The 19,647-nt window shown below is 39.6% G+C and overlaps 1 protein-coding gene and 1 non-coding gene across 5 annotated transcripts; both read left to right on the top strand.

Moving 5' to 3' along the window:
* Positions 1-19,634, top strand: LOC143280874 (uncharacterized). Of its 4 annotated transcripts, none has more exons than XM_076585616.1 (13): positions 1-52; positions 1,162-1,211; positions 1,874-2,009; positions 2,530-2,585; positions 3,039-3,108; positions 6,161-6,357; positions 7,304-7,408; positions 8,936-9,068; positions 11,509-11,629; positions 14,775-14,833; positions 16,680-16,819; positions 17,910-18,979; positions 19,449-19,634. In XM_076585616.1, the coding sequence occupies exons 2-13, from the start codon at positions 1,206-1,208 to the stop codon at positions 19,516-19,518; spliced, it is 2,163 nt and encodes a 720-aa protein (XP_076441731.1). In that variant the 5' UTR covers positions 1-52; positions 1,162-1,205; the 3' UTR covers positions 19,519-19,634. The 4 variants fall into 4 exon arrangements, with proteins under 4 accessions (XP_076441731.1, XP_076441727.1, XP_076441729.1 ...); XM_076585612.1 differs by having other exon boundaries at positions 17,907-18,979; XM_076585614.1 differs by lacking the exon at positions 1-52 and adding an exon at positions 632-719 and having other exon boundaries at positions 1,162-1,205; positions 1,869-2,009; positions 17,907-18,979.
* On the top strand, positions 14,994-15,112 carry LOC143281800 (5S ribosomal RNA). The gene has a single exon (XR_013055177.1). It is a non-coding gene; the product is annotated as a 5S ribosomal RNA (ribosomal RNA).
* Positions 19,635-19,647: the final 13 nt, after the last annotated feature.

Here is a 19,647-nt window from a genome sequence, read left to right as displayed (position 1 = left end):
ACTCCCATCACTGTCTTCCGCGTGTTCCAAATATACACTCGATCACGGACAGGTTGGCCACTTTTTCTTCTTTTCGTTTTTGTTGTTGTTATTATCAGTATTTTTTTTTTAATCAGTGTCTTTGGTGATCCTCACTTTCTGAATTCCAGAATTCCACCATTGCTGTGCCTGAAGTCGTATGTCACTTGGAAAGACTAACCCATGTCACAATCATCATCTTCAAGAAGAGGTTTCCCGTCCAAAATATTGCGAAAATATCCGAACTTAAAAAGTTACATGTCTGCATCTGCATAGTCGACAGAAATCAAATTTGGCATTACATGCTTAGTAAGCTACTGTTCTCTGGATGGTTGCTATTGTTGGCATGTATTGCATTCTCGATAATTTACAATGTTGGGGAGTTTCAGTTTCGGTTACAAGATATCAAAGCGTGCGGACTTTTCCGCAGCACCACAAATGCTTAAAAACTTATTTATTTATTTATTTATTTTTGAGAGAAAAAGTGTGAAAGACAGAAGCAATGAGAAGAAAATACCAGGGCATACATTTTCTGTGTTTTTCAGTTTTGCATGTATATTATTAGAACTGCAAGTGTCAGCTGACAAATTACCCAAGTATAAGTGTACCGGTCATTGCACCACACTTAACTGGTTGAAGCTGACTTTGCCAACATATTATAGCTTATTTTGTAATCTCACCAACAACGTACATATGTGAAGGTATACCATATTTTATTTACAAATACGTGTGTGTGTGTGTGTGTGAAAGAAGGAAAGCATTCACACATTAAGTGACTTTATTTCATGAAGGAATTAAGTTTATCAAGCATATTATGCTTTAAAATGAAGCTTCAGTTATTTTTATTTTCTTTGCTTCAGTTTAGATATTAATAGGTTTTTTTTCAGTTAATGTAGAGTGTTCTTTTAAATCTTGTGTGCTCAGAGAATCAGAATGTGTGTGTGTGTGTGTGTGTGTGCACTCATAATAAAATGTGCGTGAGAGAGATTGTGTGTTTCTGCTCTGCCTTTTGTCAAGCCTAAAATGTTTAAATGTTTATGCCTTTTCTTGAACTTCATACCTCGATCTGTTACAATAGATCCAATTGTATTTCTTGTACAGAACAGGGCCTGATTAATAATATTAGTCAGTTTTATGTTGCAGATAACTGCATGGAAAGGGGTTATGTCAAGTAACTGACCAAAAAAATGCAGGTGAAAACTCACATCTTTTCTCATCTTATTATTCATTTTGTCAGTTGCCAGAAGAGTTAAAGTATATCAGTCTTTATGTCACTGTAATAGTTTGCTTAGATTCTCTATGTTTGTCTCTCTTTTATCTCAATAATTGTCAGTTTTAATGTGTCTGTATTCCTGTCTGTTTAATTGTGTATGTATACATGTCTGGCTTTCAATTTTTTTTTTTAACTCAGTCCCTCAATCAATGCAGCCTCATCTTTGTGTTTGTGTATTAGTATTCCTTCTGTTCCTTATGCTAATTTACATATTGTTGATCAAGACTCACATTAGACATTCTTTGATCAGCCATTACTTTAGAGATGGGACTGTATAGATAGCAATTAGTATGAGAGAGAGAGAGTGTGTGTGTCTCCTGCTTCAGAGCTGGCAGTTCCAAAATTGGTCTTTACAGCCATTCAGTGATGAGGTGCCAATTTAGGGACAACTGTCTAAACTTTTTTTTTTTTTTTTTTTTTTTCCATATGACTTAATCATAATTGTAGTTTTGTGTAAAGGCATGACTGAGTATTGTTTAACAACATAAGTCCAGTGTGTGTGTTTAAATACATCCTTGTCTGTGCATGTCTGAAATGTGTGTGTGTGTGTGTGTGTGTGTGTGTGTGTGTGTGTGTGTGCAGAAAGGGAAGGCTAAAGGGCATAAGCTGCCTGAACGATTTCCGAGTGGTGAGATACTTCTGCAGACTCAGCCAGTGAAAAAAACATGGAAGCTTGGTGAAATAATTGGACAGGGTGGATTTGGACTAATCTACACAGGTAAGGCTTATGGACTTGTATGCAAATTTGTGTGCCGACCTTCATGTATACATGTGTGTAGGTGATTTTATGTTTGCAAGAATATATTTTGGGGAGACAAAATTTGTATTGCTGTTGCCTTCTTTACGTAAGTTTTGGACATTGTCACAGTTGCCTAGTCCAGCCCACATTATATCTCCTCCTTTCAGCATTGAATGTATATCATTTATTCATTATGTGTTAACTGAAATATATAATGAAGCTGTCAAGTCCAACTGAAACCAACTCTTTCTGGATTGAATTATTAAGCCTTTCGTGTCTTCCAAAGAGGGAATTTGCTGAACAGTTTCTCAGTATGTGCATGTGTGCAAATAAATTGTGTGTGTGTATGTGTGTGTGTGTGTTTGTGCAGGTGTGCGTCTTTGCATGTGTGTGCAAATACAGTAACTGATTTTATCATCAGCACTTTGTACATCTAGTGAAAAACTTGAGTGTGACTTGAATGCTTGAAAATCAACAATTGTTTTGTTTCCTGTTCCAGCTTATGATGTGACTGGGGGATCTTCTTGCCAGATTTCACCGTTTGTTATCAAAGTTGTACGTTATGTAAACATTTTCAGTATTTTATGTTTTGAGTATCCTGATTTTATTTCATGGATACTGGTTGAAGCAAAATCCAACTGGTATTCAGAAGCTGAAAAGAATGTGTTACTTACTTCAATAAGAATTAACAACAGTCCAGTTGTTGAGAGAAGTTGCGGATCACACACACACACATGCATGCACGCATGCACGCACACGCGCATGCACACACACACACACAGAGTGGTAGGGTGATGTGAAATCTCGCTCTTTCTCTCTTTCATAAGGAATAAATTGGGTTTGTTTGGTGTTGTTTTGCTATTGGTTTTTTCTTATTGTTGTTCAAAGAAACATTTAGATAGTTATAACCAGAGAATGCTTTAATCAGAACACATTGACAATAACACATTGGAAATCAATTGTTTTCTTTTGCTTTTCTGTGTGCATGTGTGAATGGCCCGCACAAAGGAACCTTTGGATAACGGACCTCTGTTTTGTGAATTCCACTTTTACCAACGAGCTGCAAAACCAGACTTGAGTACGTGGAATGCAGACTGTGTCACTGTGTGACAACTTTCTGTTATCTTTCCATATTTCATTGGGGGTTATTTTATGAGGTTTTGGTGTCGTTAGCTGCCTACCTTTTATGCCATTGTATCTTAATGAATCACAGTATGTTTCTTTTTGTAATTTGAATTTGTAAATGACGGGCGCAATAGCCGAATGGTTAAAGCGTTGGACTGTCAATCTGAGGGTCCCGGGTTCGAATCACGGTGATGGCGCCTGGTGGGTGAAGGGTGGAGATTTTTCCAATCTCCCAGGTCAACATATGTGTAGACCTGCTAGTGCCTGAACCCCCTTCGTGTGTATACGCAAGCATAAGATCAAATACGCACGTTAAAGATCCTGTAATCCATGTCAGCGTTTGGTGGGTTATGGAAACAAGAACATACCCAGCATGCACACTCCCGAAAGCGGAGTATGGCTGCCTACATGGCGGGGTAAAAACGGTCATACATGTAAAAAGCCCACTCATGTATATACGAGTGAACGTGGGAGTTGAAGCCCACGAATGCAGAAGAAGAAGAAGAAATATATTTCTGTTTAATAATTACGATGTAATAATTAATTGCAATGTTTTTAAAAGCGAATATGTGAAATGCTTTTATTTGAGAACATATGTTTATTACTCTTGTTTAATCAAGTAATCCGCGTGTGTGGGGTGGGTGGGGTTCGGGTGTGTGCTGATTATCTGGTTGCAGTTTTCCGCAATTTATCTTTATTCTTATCTTATCTGTCTATTGTAATCAATGTGCAGTATAGTAGGCTATGTTTATAATCATATTCAAATAATGTTTCTTAATTCTTTCTGTTTTTACTTTAAGAATACTAGTTATTTCCTGTATCTTCGTAATATTCGTAAAAGCTGTTGTTGACTTTTACAGTTATGGTCCCCATGTTGTTTACTTGTCTATGTTGTGATAATCCACCTGACCAAATTTCTCCAGTTGGAGATAATAAAGTTATTCTTATCTTATCTTATGAGATTCCAGCTTTGTCACATAATCCCAAAACCTAACTGGACACCCATGTCAGCGTCTTCACCATCCCAGTCACCGTTCATCATCATCAGTATCAGTATCGGTATCAGTATCAGTAGCTCAAGGAGGTGTCACTGTGTTCAGTCAAATCCATATACGCTACACCACATCTGCCAAGCAGATGCCTGACCAGCAGCGTAACCCAACGTGCTTAGTCAGGCCTTGAGAGGGAGTCTATCTTGGGAAGAGGTGGGTTTTAAGGCCAGATCTGAAAGAGCTGAGTGCGGAGACCTGATGAAGCGAAAGACCTTTTAACATTAACACTTGTTTGCTTTGTGCTGATGGAACAAAGTACTGTGACTTCATCTTCCTCTTTTTTTTTTAAAGCTGAGTTACCACTATCAACATGTTGAGCTGTGTTGACATTGTTGAGTTCTTCTGCTTCATCATCTTATTCTTCTACTTCACAATCAACTTGCTGATTTTTTTCCCCTTCTTTGGCTGACATCTTGTGTGTGTGTGTATGGTGTGTGCAGTACAGTGTGGACGAGAGGAGGGTGTCATACTGGGTACGGCCCAATTCCTGGTCAGTCGCACAAGAGTCACCGCCAGCATGCTCTTGGTCTGCACGTCACGTGCTTAGCAAATGCAGAAACTCTTCTAGCTGATAAGAGAACCGCAAACATTCCAAGAAAAACCGGGCGGCTGTCGTGTTCGAATGTGATAAAATCCGGCATTTATCAATACATGTAATACTGCGACAGTGTTTGGTAATCTATAAAGAAAAAAGTGTCAAGCAATAGTTAAATGCATTGGCTTACAAGAGCTTCCTGGGTTTCAACAATTAGTAACGACTGTGTGTTGAAGTACAGATTTTTCTGATTGTCAGGTCAAACATGACAGATGCTAAGTGCCTTGAACCTTCGGTGTAAACATGAATTCGTAATGCAGTGGGTGAAGGTAGAGATTTTTCATTCCTAGGTCAATATTACAATACCGCTAGTGCCTGAACCCCTTGTGTGTATAGCATACAAGAATCAAATACTAGTTAAAATCTGTAATCATTGTCAGCTATCAGTGGTGTTTGCACTGAAACCTATTGATGACACAGACAAACGATATTGCCATGGCATGTCATCGTCACATGCAGGGCTTTGCAAATACTTTAATGTAAACACAGACTCTCACCAAGATCTACAAAGTACTCATATCACACTCATCAGTCACACGTCACTTGAGGAAACCATCCCGGTTAAATCTTACAGTAAATACCCTGTGTGTGTAATGCCATGCTGAAAGAAGTCATAATATATCCTCTAGCTGGGTTGGGTGGTTTTGTTTCGGTGTGGGGTGTGTTCAGTTGGTTTTTAACGCTGCCAATTTAATGCTTTACTTGAAAGCGCACCACCAGTGTAACAACAGATAACCAGGCATGGATTGTAGTTTACTGATAAACTCTGCTGATATCTCTTCAGTTGAGCATTAGACACATACAAGCTATTGTATGTGACTCAGAGCTAGCGAACATACTGTTGGTATAAAAAAACATTTGTACAGGTGGTCTATGGTGTAAAATTATGTCAAAATTTTTCATTAGATGACAAAGTAATTCCTATTTATATCCAGTGCACTATATCTGTGACAATAAAGGTATAAATCAGCACTTTACAAACATTCTATAGTAAACATGTTGGTATAACTAATCGTAGGCAACTACTACTCAACAACCTGATGGTCAAGTGAGGGGTTCAATGACCCAACTTTGTTCTGGAAATGTGGTATTTTTGTAACATCACCCTTCGAAAGAGCTTGCGATTGCAATGTTTTGATGTGAAGGAACCTTTTAACGTACACTTTTGCGCTTTCATGATGGAAAAGAGTTATTGGACATATCTCTCATTTCTTTATGTATGCGATTCCAACTATAAATGTTGAGTGTGTTGACATTGTTGAGTTCTTCTGCTTTCATCTTATTCTTCTACTTCACAATCAACTTGCTGATTTTTTTCCCCTTCTTTGGCTGACATCTTGTGTGTGTGGTGTGTGCAGTACAGGGGTGGACGAGGAGGAGGGGGCTGCAATACCTGGGAGTGCCCCAGTTCCTGGGGTCAGGTCAGCACCAGAGAGGTCACCGCCAGCATCGCTTCTTGGTCCTGCAACGTCTCGGCTTCAACCTGCAGAAACTCTTCGAGCAGAGAGGCCGCTCCCTTCCCGAGAAAACCGTGCTGGCTGTCGGTGTCCGAATGGTGAGAAATCGGGCTTTTATGCAACACATGAGTGTCTGCGACAGTGTTGGTAAATCTATAAGAGAAAAAAATGTCAAGCCAAGTAGTTAAAGCATTGGACTTTCAATCTGAGCATCCTGGGTTCAAATATTTAGGTAACGGTACCTGGTGGTGTGTGAAGGGTAGAGATTTTTTCCAATCTCCCAGGCCAACACATGCTCAGACCTGGTAGTGCCTGAACCCTCTTCGTGTGTATACATGAATCTCGGTAATGGTGCCTGGTGGGTGAAGGGTAGAGATTTTTTTCCAATATCCTAGGTCAACTCATACGCTGACCTGCTAGTGCCTGAACCCCCTTCATGTGTATACGCACACAGAAGATCAAATACATACGTTAAAGATCCTGTAATCATGTCAGCATTCATGTCTGAGTGTATATGTGTGTGTCACTGAAACCTGATTGAATGACACAGGAAACGAATGATGATCGCCCAATTGCAGCTGTCAGTCAGCTCTACCCAGGCAGGCAGCCTGTTATGCAAATGACCCTGTGTTTGTAAAGCACTTAGAGCTTGGTCTCTGACCAGGGATATGTGTTATATAAGTACTCATATCATCATCTCATCAGTCCCAGTCACTTGTGGTGGAGGAAACCATCCCTGTGTAAGTCTTTTCAGAAAATAACCAGTGATGCTGCTGTGAAATTTGGTGCCTTGCTGACAAGACAGTCACTGATAGATATGCCCTCATGAGCTGGGGTTTGGTGTGTGTGTGTGTGTGTGTGTGTGTGTGTGTGTGTGTGTGTGTTCAGTTTGTGATTTTTACCATTCTGCAATGCACAATTATGATGCTGAATGTTTAAGTTTGAAAAGCGCAGACGCACACACGTGAACACACAGAATACACTCAAGTGCATGGATATGTAGTTTCTGATAATATCTCTGCTGATATATTCTCTTCTTCACAGTTGGATGCATTGGAGTACATTCATGACAAAGGCTATTGTCATGCTGACATCAAGGCAGCGAACATACTGTTGGGGTTTAGTAACGGAAAAACAGATTTGAACCAGGTAGGTGAACTCTTCACACTGGTGGTAAAATATTGTCAAACAACTTTGTCTTCATTTTCGTAAGGATTGACCAGAGAGGTACAACTTCCTTTATATATATATATCTTTGCTACTTGATTGCAGCTTTGTTTTTTATTATCTGTTATCAGATAAAGGTATAAATACATTTACAATATTCTATAGAAAAAGTTGGTTAACTCACTCAGTACGGCCAGTCCTCTCTTCTCCTCTACACAGACCCCTCGGATGTCCAGTGGGTGTCTCAATGACCCAACCTTTAGCTTCCGTCATCAGAATTGTGGTATTCTTTGTCAACATTCACCTCTTCAGTATAAGAGCCTTCCACTTGCAATATTTTGATGGTGGTAATTGGGGTGAAACGCTGTTAACGTCATCTCTTTCGCCGTTCATATGGAGAGAGTTAATTTGGACATATTCTCTCAGGTTACTCTTTAGATGTTTGCGATTCTGGTCGAAGAATGGAAATGACGGTAAGAAAGATGTTTGTTTGTTTGTTTCTTTCTTTCTTTGTTGTTGTATTTTCCACATGCACCCCCAAAAACAAGGGAAATTAAACAATAGATTGAATGTCTGTACAACTGACACATACTTATGTTTTCAAATGTAGTATCCTAAGACAGAAAGAAAGAAGATCTTTGAAGATTTCAATTTCATTTTATTGCAAAATGTTGACTTATTAAAATTGGATGACAAAGAAAAAAATGTTTTTGAACCAGTGTGCTCATTGTAGTACACTTGATAATTTCAGAGGGTTTACCGCAAACAGTGTATGGCAGTATTTTCTGTGTTTAATCAAATCCATTGTGGTCTTTATTTGCATGAAAATTACACGCTTTCATATAAGCTGCATAACATAGTCTTCACACACACACACACACACACACACACACACACACACACACACACACACACAATAAGGGGAAATAGTACCCGCGCTTAGGCACCCAGCGAAAGTCCAATCCCCAACAGAGAAAGGAAAAACAGGATCGACTTAGAGGTAGAGAAAAACGAGCGAATCGAGGGGGCCGAGTCGAATCGAGTACACAGAATGTAAGAATACAATAAACACAAGCCGCATGCAGCAAAATCAGGCCAAATGAATACTCTTAATAGCAAAAAAAAGCGTAAGACAAGACAGAGCATAAACCTGACAAGATGGCATGGAGAGCCTTGGCCAAAGGAATGATTCAGCGCTTATAGCTTTTAGAAGCGTTTGATTGGCTAAGAGCGGACCGGGCAAGACAGCTCATCTTTTCACTGTTAGCCAAGCAGAGCAAACCGATAGGCCTAGTTTGCATCAGTTTGACATGGTAAGTATATGTATCACCAAATATGGAGTATAATACAAACTCCTGTTTGGATGAATGTTCTTCCTTTTCCATGCTGTTTTTTTTTTTTTTTTTTTTTTTTAATTCCCCTCACTGTTTTCCGTTCCCATATGTGTTTAATTGTCTGTGAGTAGTGTTAATGTACTCTGTTGTTTTATTTATCTGTATGTTTTTACAGGTGTATCTGGTAGACTATGGCCTGGCATTGTGTTACCACACAGAGGACGGTCACAGACCCTACACAGAGCATCCTAAACGGGCACACGATGGAACAATAGAATATACCAGCCGGGATGCTCATAAGGGAGCATGTGAGTATATCAATCTATCTGTCTGTCTCTCTCTCTCTCCCTTTTTTTTTCCTTTTTTTTTAGCCAGTTGTTTTTTTTTTTTTTGTATAATTACAGGATGTCTTGACTGTTTTTCATGGATATGTGGTAATTTTTTTGAATGTTATAAATTATGTGCCCTGAAAAAAAGATTTTTTTTAATCACTAACATTAAATGGAACTTAAAATCACTTGTGATAGAAGTTTTCTATAAAAATGGTCAAGAGACTAGCATTGACATAAAGTAATTGTAAAACTTATATGCTAGTAAAGGGGGAAAGTAAGCTTTGATAATAAACATTTCATGTGTGTGGTGTTTTGTTTTGTATTTGTTTTTTTTTGTTTTTGTTTTTTTGTTATTACTGAGTTGAGGTCTCCCATAACAGTAGAACTTTGATGGATCTAGTTAAATGGAGAGTGATGGCCTAGAGGTAACGTGTCCGCCTTGGAAGCGAGAGAATCTGAGTGCGCTGGTTCGAATCACGGTTCAGCCACCAATATTTTCTCCCCCTCCACTAGACCTTGAGTGGTGGTCTGGACGCTAGTCATTCGGATGAGATGATAAAGCAAGGTCCCGTGTGCAGCATGCATTTAGCGCACGTAAAAGAACCCACAGCAACAAAAGGGTTGTTCTTGGCAAAATTCTGTAGAAAAATCCACTTCGATAGGAAAAACAAACAAATAAAAGTACACGCAGGAAAAAATATAAAAAGAAACGGGTGGCGCTGTAGTGTAGCGACGCGCTCTCCCTGGGGAGAGCAGCCCGAATTTCACACAGAGAAATCTGATGTGATAAAAAGAAATACAAATACAAATACAAATTGTTATTGTTGTTAATCTGCTTGATTCTTTCTTTCTTTCGGCAGTTGTGGGTTACATCTCCCACATATATGTGTGGGCTTTTACGTAAAAATATATGACCATTTTTACCCAGCTGTTAGGGCAGCCATATTCCGTTTTCAGGGCCGTATGATGTGCTGGGTATATCCGTGTTTCCATTGCCCACCAAATACATAACTAACTTGATATTTAATGTCTGTGTTTGTTTGTTCTTTTGCATGTGTATACTATGCTTGTGTTTCCATAGCCCACCAAATACATAACTAACTTGAAATTTAATTTTTGTGTTTTATCTTCTGCATGTGTTTACACACACAAAGTGGATGAAAACACTGGTAGGCTGGCAGACATGCTGAGCAAGAAAGATTGGAAAAAAAACGCCACCCTGAATTCTGCCAGGCATCAATACCAAGATCAAAAGATTTCATTACTGTATCCGAGATGATGACACCGTTTAAATCATGTTATTTTTTTTATGTGTTTCATTATTTTAGATTTTTTTTTTTAAGTTCACCATATTGGAGAGTTGCCATTGCCTCAGGAACACGGCAACACTGTAGCTGTTTTCTCCAGATCTGCACAGATCTGTGTACTGGTGCTAGGCCAACTGAATCTCAGTCAGTGAGAGATATGGTAGATTCAAGAAACACAATATCATGCTGTCTTCAAACCCAAATACGCATTCTGGCAACTGGGAAGAGCTCAGTTACTAATTTCTGGACCAGAAGTCTCAGCAAAATAAACCGCTCATGATCTAGAAATGCGGCTCAATCCGGAGACTTGTGTCCTATGACTTTGAAGATTTATTTCCCCAACTATGTTCAGTCCAAATCTGGTATTGGTAGACAAAGTATTTCCAGAGAAAATGAATTTGTCAAAGTGTAGAGTCATAACATGGACTTAATTTGTTTTCACAAGTGAATCAACCAAGACCATTGGATTGAAAGTCCAGAGCTCCAGCCATTCGGTTACTGCACCATCATCTTTTTATAAGTAGAATTGTTTTTTGACTCACTTGTGTAAACAAAGTGAGTCTATGTTTTAACCCGGTGTTCGGTTGTCTGTGTGTGTGTGTGTGTGTGTGTGTGTGTCCATGTGTCTGTGTGTCCATGGTAAACTTTAACATTGACATTTTCTCTGCAAATACTTTGTCAGTTGACACCAAATTTGGCATAAAAATAGGAAAAATTCAGTTCTTTCCAGTCATCTTGTTTAAAACAATATTGCACCTCTGGGATGGGCACAAAAAAAATTAAAAAAAAGAAGCCTAATTATATGCAAACTGCATTTACTGTTATATTTATATTTTTTGTATTCTCTAAACTTGGCACTTTGATATGATATTCTGACCCAACAACAAGAGGAGTCATTATTATCATTTTTTGTTCAAACAGGAACTTCTTTTGCTAAGCATGGAATTTTTATTTATTTTGCAAACGTTTTGGTGCAGATAGTAAAGAAGGGAAATTACTCTGTAATTAATGCTAGGGGACTTAATTTATCACAAGTGAGTCTTGAAGGCCTTGCCTCTCTTGTTTTAATTGATTTTGTTAAACTGATGGAGCCTGTCTGACCTGTGCAGATCCATCCAGAAGAGGAGATCTGGAGATCCTTGGCTACTGCATGTTGGAGTGGTTGACAGGCAAGCTGCCATGGGAGAGTGCCCTCAACAACAAGGACAGGGTTCGGGATCTCAAAATTCAGTCAGTGTCTTCACATACATCTCCCCCTTTTTTTTCTTTTTCTTTTTTTCTTTTTTTTTTTTTTGTTGTTGCTCATACTGGCCTTGTGTTCCTTCTTTCATTCCTTCTTTTTCTTTGGTTTTTTTTTACTCACTTGTGTAAACAAAGTGAGTCTGTGTTTTAACCCGGTGTTTGGTTGTCTGTGTGTGTGTGTGTCCGTGTGTCTGTTTGTCTGTGGGAAACTTTAACATTGACATTTTCTCTGCAAATACTTTGTCAGTTGACACCAAATTTGGCATAAAAATAGGAAAAATTCAGTTCTTTCCAGTCATCTTGTTTAAAACAATATTGCACCTCTGGGATGGGCACCAAAAAAAAATTAAAAAAAGAAGCCTAATTATATGCAAACTGCATTGACTGTTATATTTATATTTTTTGTATTCTCTAAACTTGGCACTTTGACCTCTTATTCTGACACAACAACAAGAGGAGTCATTATTATCATTTTTTGTTCACACAGGAACTTCTTTTGCTAAGCATGGAATTTTTATTTATTTTGCAAACGTTTTGGTGCAGATAGTAAAGAAGGGAAATTACTCTGTAATTAATGCTAGGGGACTTAATTTATCACAAGTGAGTCTTGAAGGCCTTGCCTCTCTTGTTTTTTGTTGTTGTTTTTTTTGTTTGTTTTTTTTTGCTCTTACTGGCCTTGTGTTCCTTCTTTCATTCCTTCTTTTTCTTCGTTTTTTTTGGGGGGGTTTTCCCGCTGCAGTTGTGTATACAGTTGTAGTTTAGGCATGCAAGGAGGAAGGCGGCAGAATGGTTAAGACACTCAGCTGCCAATACAGAGACTGGGAAATCAAAGTGAGCGTTGACGGGCGCAATAGCCGAGCGGTTAAAGCGTTGAACTTTCAATCTGAGGGTCCCGGGTTTGAATCTCGGTAACGGCGCCTAGGTGGGTAAAGGGTGGAGATTTTTCCGATCTTCCAGGTCAACATATGTGCAGACCTGCTAGTGCCTGAACCCCCTTCGTGTGCATACGCAAGCAGAAGATCAAATACGCACGTTAAAGATCCTGTAATCTATGTCAGAGTTCAGTGGGTTATGGAAACAAGAACATACCCAGCATGCACACTCCCGAAAACGGAGTATGGCTGCCTACATGGTGGAATAAAAACGGTCATACACGTAAAAGTCCACTCGTGTACATACGAGTGTACATGGGAGTTGCAGCCCACGAACGCAGAAGAAGAAGAAGAAAGTGAGCGTCTAGTCTTTTGGATGAGACAAGAGACCAAGGTCCTGTGTCCAGCACACACTTGGCGCACTGAAAAAGAACCCATGGCAATGAGAGTGTTGTCCTCTGGCAAAATTATGTAAAAAGAAATCCACTCTGATAGGTACACAAATATATAAGCGTGTAATCAAGGCCTGACAAGCACATTGGGTTATGCTGCTGTCAGGCATCTTGCCTAGCAGATGTGGTGTAGCGTATATTATTGGATTATTATAATTGCCTGCTTGTTGGTTCACCCAGCTATCTCATTGCTAGGCTTCAAAAAGTCCAGAACCATGCTGCTTGTCTTGTCTTTTGTTCCTAATAATTAATCATGTCTGTCCTGTCCTTCATACTTTACACTGGCTCCCAGTTCAAGAAAGAATTATTTACAAAGTTGTCTCTCTTTGTTTCAAGTCCATTGAGGCTTCTGGTCCACAGTATCTTTCTGATCTCATTCATCCTCACATACCCTCACGCCAACTCCGCTCTTCTTCTGACACCCATATGCTTAGGATCCCCCCTGCTCAAACCAAAACATACGCCCAACACAGTTTTTCATACCAAGCCACCTTTCTTTGGAATCAACTTCCTCAGCCTCTCCGGCACTCATCTTCGCTGCAATCTTTCAAATCCAGTCTGAAGACCCACCTTTTTCCCTCTAGATTAATTCTCAACTGATCATCCATTTCCAGTATGAACTAAAGTGACTATTTGTGAGTGACTGAGTTGTGATAGTTTCAGGATTTGTTGGTGGTATTTTTGATTGTGTACTATTTACGATTATGTACTATGACTTGTGTGTGTGCGTGCGCATGTGCTTGTGTGTATTGTATGGGGGATGGGGGTGCGGAGGTGGATGAATAGTTTTCAGTGATGTTTGGTATCTTGTGTTCAATTTTTCCTTTTTGATATTTACATATGTGTTCCATTTGTAAACGTCTAGGGCTTATTTTCAAGATTAGGCGTAAACGCTGAGTATAATAATAATAACAATAATAATAATAATAATGATAATATGGATTTGTCCGAACGCAGTGACGCCTCCTTGAGAAATTGAAACTGAAACTTTGGCATGCATTGGTTTTGATATGTATGTGTTCGGGACCTCAAAATACAGTCAGTTTCTTCACATTCCTCTCTCTCTTTTTTTTTGTTTTTTGCTCTTACTGGCCTTGTGTTTGTTCTTTCACTATTATTTTTCTTTTCTTTTTTTTTATATTGCAATTGTATAAACAATTGCAGTTTAGGCATGCATTTGGTTTTGATATCTATTTGTACGTGTGCATTCTGTATCTGTCCATAGTTTCTTTTCTTCATCATGAGAGCATGTACATTTTTTTTTTTAATTCAACATTATCATTTGTTGTTTTTGTTATACGACATGTATTTATGTGTATAAAGCAACAGAAAAGGGGCTTGTTTAACAACAAAAATAAAAACAACAACAAAAGATTATTCACTGAATTAGTACATAAGAAATGGATCCATCATTTTCTACAGCATTTTGCATATATATACCATTACGTAACAGAAAACTGATACTGTTCAGTTTGATAAACGAGTTATGATTTTGTATTTCCAACATGACTTAAATTTGTCTTTTGGTGCAACAGGCATGGCTTTAAATAAAGATTAAACCTGTCTATCTGATGCTGTTCTGTTAGGCAGCAGGCATTTTTGACTGAAAATAGATAAATAATGATAATTCACTGCAACGCCTTTAGAGACATATAGTTTAATTCACGGTCTATTGAATAGACAATAAACCAGTGAGAAGAAATAGAGACATTCAGCCAAATACCCTTTGTGAGACAGATGTATGGACACATTTTTCCACCATGACAAAAGAGATGTTTATTTTGTAAAATATATATGTTGTTTGTTCAGATACATGGAAGATATACCAGGATTTTTGAAAGCCTGCTTTGGAACAAAGCCATATCCTGGTAAGTCTAGTTTATTCTTTTGAACTTTTCATTGATTAAAAGAAACTGTAGGTGTGTGTCATTGGTCTTGTGCATTTCTGATTCAGATTTGATTGCTTTGAGATAATTTAGGTCAGTTTTGTTTTAGTTATTGGTCAGGAATGCTTGATCTCTCTTGCTATCCAACGGCCATACCATGTTGAAGACACCGGTTCTCGTCCAATCACCGAAGTTAAGCAATGTCGGGCCCGGTTAGTACTTGGATGGGTGACTGCCTGGGAACACCGGGTGCTGTTGGCATTCCATCATATCTGTGAAACTGCATGTTTGGGGCATATCTGTTATGCATGTGTGGGTGTATGTGTGAATGTGTGTCTTCATGTTTTACATTTATTTGCTTATTTATCATCATTGTTGTCTTATTTATATATCTATTTATTTATTTATTTATTATTATTATTATTACTACTACCCCTTTTTTTATATATTATAATTATTATTTATTTATTTATTTACTTATTTATGTCCGCTTATCTATTATTTATTCACCTTTTTTTTTCTCAAGGTCTGACTAAGCGCGTTGGGTTGCGCTGCTGGTCGGGTATCTGCTTGGCGGATGTGGTGTAGTGTGTGTGGATTTGTCCGAACGCAGTGACGCCTCCTTGAGCTACTGAAACTGAAACTTGCTATCCCTTATTCTTCAGGAATATGCGCTGTAGCAAGATGTCTTAATACTCTCTCTCTCTCTCGCTCTTTCTCTCTCTCTGTGTCTCTTTCTGTTGCTTTGTGTCCAAGCAAAGGTGCCATATCAGCCTTTTATGTATCTCTGGTGTCCAAATGACAACTGAAAGTAACCTGTTAATTTTTTTTTTTTTTTTAGAGATTAAGCTAAAAGAAAACTCCAACTATTTTGTAGTGTGTGTGTATGATGCCTGTAGCTGTGACAAGTGACAAAGACAACATTTTATTTATCTATGCAAACAAACAAAAAATAACAAAAAAAAAAGAAGGAAAATGTGATCACCATCCTGTCGTCTGAGTCCTTACCTTGTCGGTTTACTGTTCACTGGCCTTGAAGATTAACTCTCTCCATACGAACGGCGAAAGAGACGACGTTAACAGCGTTTCACCCCAATTACCATCATCAAAATATTGCAAGAGGAAGGCTCTTATACTGAAGAGGTGAATGTTGACAAAGAATACCACAATTCTGACGACGGAAGCTAAAGGTTGGGTCATTCAGACACCCACTGGACATCCGAGGGGTCTGTGTAGAGGAGAAGAGAGGACTGGCCGTACAGAGTGAGTTAATCAGCTGTTTGTGAATGGGGCTTTATGAATGATATCAGTTGGTGCAGTTTCCAGGGAGCATACCAAGCATTCTATTTGCAGTCAATATATATATATATGTATTTTTCTACATTTTACTAGAGATTCACATTATGTTGTCAAGGTTAAATCCAGTGTATATTTCACACATGCAGTCTAAGTTCACTTATTTCATGAATGTTTGAACAGAAATTTGAAATAGATATGCAGTGTCAGAAAAAAAATATTGTTGGGTGTTGATATCACATTTTGCTTTTGCATGAATTCTGCTGTCAACTTATGTATGTTTACACTGACCTTTTGCATTTATGATTCAGATTTGATTGCTTTCAGATAAATCAGGGTTTTTTGTTTGTTTGGTTGGTTTTTTGTGTGTGTTTTTTTTATGTTATTGAATAGGAATATTTGGTCTCTTTTGCTATCCCTTATTCTCTCTCTCTCTCTCTCTCTTTCTCTCTCTGTCTCTCTCACACACGCACACACACTGTTGCTTTGTCTCTAGCTAAAGGTGCCATCACTGTCCGTATTTTGTTTTTAGAGGGCATCAGAAGATACCTGGAGATTGTTGGGCAACTTGCCTATGATGCAAAACCCAAATACCATCAGCTTCGCCAAATTCTCAGTTCTTCATTGAGCAATGAATGGATTCTGGGCCTTGCAGATGCATCGTGTGCCAGGGTAAATCATGTGTTGGAATGACTTTTTTTTTTCATTTAGAAGGGGTAATATACTAAGGGAAGTAACTAGATGCAGCTAGTTTTGAGTTCTCCACCTGAACAGACCAGTATTATTTTTCAAAAGTTCATGAATCAGACCCTGCTAGAGTTTGCACAAGTGGGTCTTGTTACATATGTTAAATTAAACATGATTTTTAGGGAAAAAAAATCATCTGAGTATTGTCATTTTCAGTTTTCAAGACATTTGTTTTGGGAGTGTGTGTTGTGGGAGGTGGAGAGGGAGGCTTGTGTTGTTGTTGTTTTAACTCTCTCCATACGAACGGCGAAAGAGATGACGTTAACAGTGTTTCACCCCAGTTACCATCATCAAAATATTGCAAGCGGAAGGCTCTTATACTGAAGAGGTGAATGTTGACAAAGAATACCACAATTCTGACGACGGAAGCTAAAGGTTTGGTCATTCAGACACCCATTGGACATCCGAGGGGTCTGTGTAGAGGAGAAGAGATGACTGGCCGTACTGAGTGAGTTAAAACTGAAGTCTGACCACTGAGTCTTTTCTGCTGCTAGATCTGATCTTACACATGGGTTCAAACAGAAGTGCTATGATAAGCAAAACAGTATTCTGGCAACACAACTCACCAATGGTCAAATTTTGTATTTATTGGGTGTGTGTAAATAATGAACGTATGTAATGTTTCAGTGCCCCCAGGGGGGCACACGAAATAAACTCCTTGCCTTGCCTTGCCTTGCTTGCCTCAAACTGAATCCCTCTACTTTTACCCATCTCATGTATAGTGCCAACCATGGATACGAGCTTGCAAGCAATCCCAATGACACCTGTTTAAAAATAACAGAACATTGAAGTCTGTCTTTCCCAGTGCCGTTTGCAATAAAAGACATCGACCCACTATTCTCAGGAAGAGAGTGTGAATGATTGGGTGAGAAAGAGAGAGAGAGAGAGAGAGAACTGGAAACTGAGACTATCATAACCATTAGGTAGCTCTGTCAGCTTGCCTGCCTCATGCACAGCTTGCAGTTTGCATCTGTTGGCATGTCAGCATTTGAATGATTGTATTTTTTGTCAGCAGGTTGTCAGACAGAACAGTGAAGGAGCCAGCCTGCCCGCCCCACATCCGAGCAAAGTTCGCCCCCCTACCCGCTCCTCCCGTCCCTCAACCCAACCCACCATGTTCCAGGGACCAGCCAGAAGTGTTCCATCACCATCCAGTCCTCCCCCAGCCCCAGGCAACACGTGCAGGGTGATGAAGTCATCGCCTCACGCATGTGGAATGAAGACTCCTCCTCCTCCTCCTCCTGCATCGGCAGTCTCTGAACAGTCCAAGAGAGCCTCTTCAGGCTCAAACGCTGTTGCCAATGTGTCTGCTCCTGGCAGGACCCGGTCAGGCAAAGTCTATTCTCCAAGCCTTCAGGCTGAACAGTGTGCTGTTAGGAACAATAGCACACAGACTGAGGCCAGTCAAAAGCCAGGTGACAGGCACTGTCAGAAGCCGAGTAAAGCATCCCACCAAGTGTCAGAGGGGATGTACCATCGCCAGTCACAAGAGGTACGTCTCCAAGACTCAGGTGAAGAAGATCACATAGGGACAGATGAGTATCATCCAGAGGATGATGAGGACAACCACCCAGAGAATGAGGATGATGAGGACTATCACCCGGGGAATGATGAGGATGAGGACTACCACCCAGAGGAGGATGAAGACTATAACCCAGAGGAGGAGGATGACTATCACTCAGAGAATGAGGATGATGAGGACAGCCACCCAGAGAATGAGGAGGATGAGGACTACCAACCTGAGGAGGATGAGGACTACCACCCTGAGGAAGATGAGGACTACCTACCTGAGGAAGATGAGGACTACCACCCTGAGGAAGATGAGGACTACCACCCTGAGGAAGATGAGGACTACCTACCTGAGGAAGATGAGGACTACCACCCTGAGGAAGATGAGGACTACCACCCTGAGGAAGATGAGGACTACCTACCTGAGGAAGATGAGGACTACCACCCTGAGGAAGATGAGGACTACCACCCTGAGGAAGATGAGGACTCTCACCCTGAGGAGGAGGAGAAGGAGGACTACCACTGTGAGTCGAATCGGATGGAGCACAAAGACTCAGATGTCCAGGAAGATGAAAGGTGTGTTGTCTTAATCATCAGTGGTTTCTTGATATCAGTTTCACCAAAGGCCAAATGTCTAGTGTTCAGTTTCAAGGAACCCCGTGTCCAGAATTTAGTGACATTTTGGGAAATGGAGGTGGATATTCATGAAAGAAGCTTTCCGTTTTCTTTCTCTTTCCCACCAGTCTTGTTGGGGTCGTCATTTTGTCTGTCTCAGGTCAGCAGTCAGTTTTATCAAAATTTCAAACTAGTCAGCCGAAGTTGTTTTGACTCAGCACACCGTGATTTTGCAGTGTCATATTTTGCTTGTTGCCAGTATAGCATACCACAGTTCTTGGTAGATTTGTTCAGACTAGGTCAATCATGTTGTTGCGGCTTCGGATATCTGCAGAACATTATTTATATCTCAGATAAATTTAGCTACACAGTATCGTGCAGTGATTTCTTTTGTAACCCCCCTAACCCCCTCTTTTTTTTTTTTTTTCAGGTTCATGAACTGGTCAGAGAATGGAGAGACGAAGACAGATAACAGAGAATCTTACTGCAGTATTCTCTGACTTCACATCTGCTGGGCCTTTGGATCAGTAGTGCATTGGCAGCAACATGTGCATATACTTGTCATGATACTCAGTTCTTTTCTCTTTTTTTTTTATTATGCTGGTCCTGTTGGGTTTTTTTTTTGGGGG

This window comes from Babylonia areolata, chromosome 4, assembly GCF_041734735.1.
Source record: "Babylonia areolata isolate BAREFJ2019XMU chromosome 4, ASM4173473v1, whole genome shotgun sequence".
Lineage (NCBI taxonomy): Eukaryota > Metazoa > Mollusca > Gastropoda > Neogastropoda > Buccinidae > Babylonia > Babylonia areolata.
This window is presented reverse-complemented; position numbering and strand designations above follow the sequence as displayed.

Bases quoted from the DNA above. Each gene is read 5' to 3' on its own strand.
- LOC143280874 (XM_076585612.1), top strand. The intron at 2,010-2,529 runs GTAAGGCTTATG...TTCCTGTTCCAG, and splicing joins ATTTGGACTAATCTACACAG to CTTATGATGTGACTGGGGGA. The intron at 6,358-7,303 runs GTGAGAAATCGG...TCTTCTTCACAG, and splicing joins TGGCTGTCGGTGTCCGAATG to TTGGATGCATTGGAGTACAT.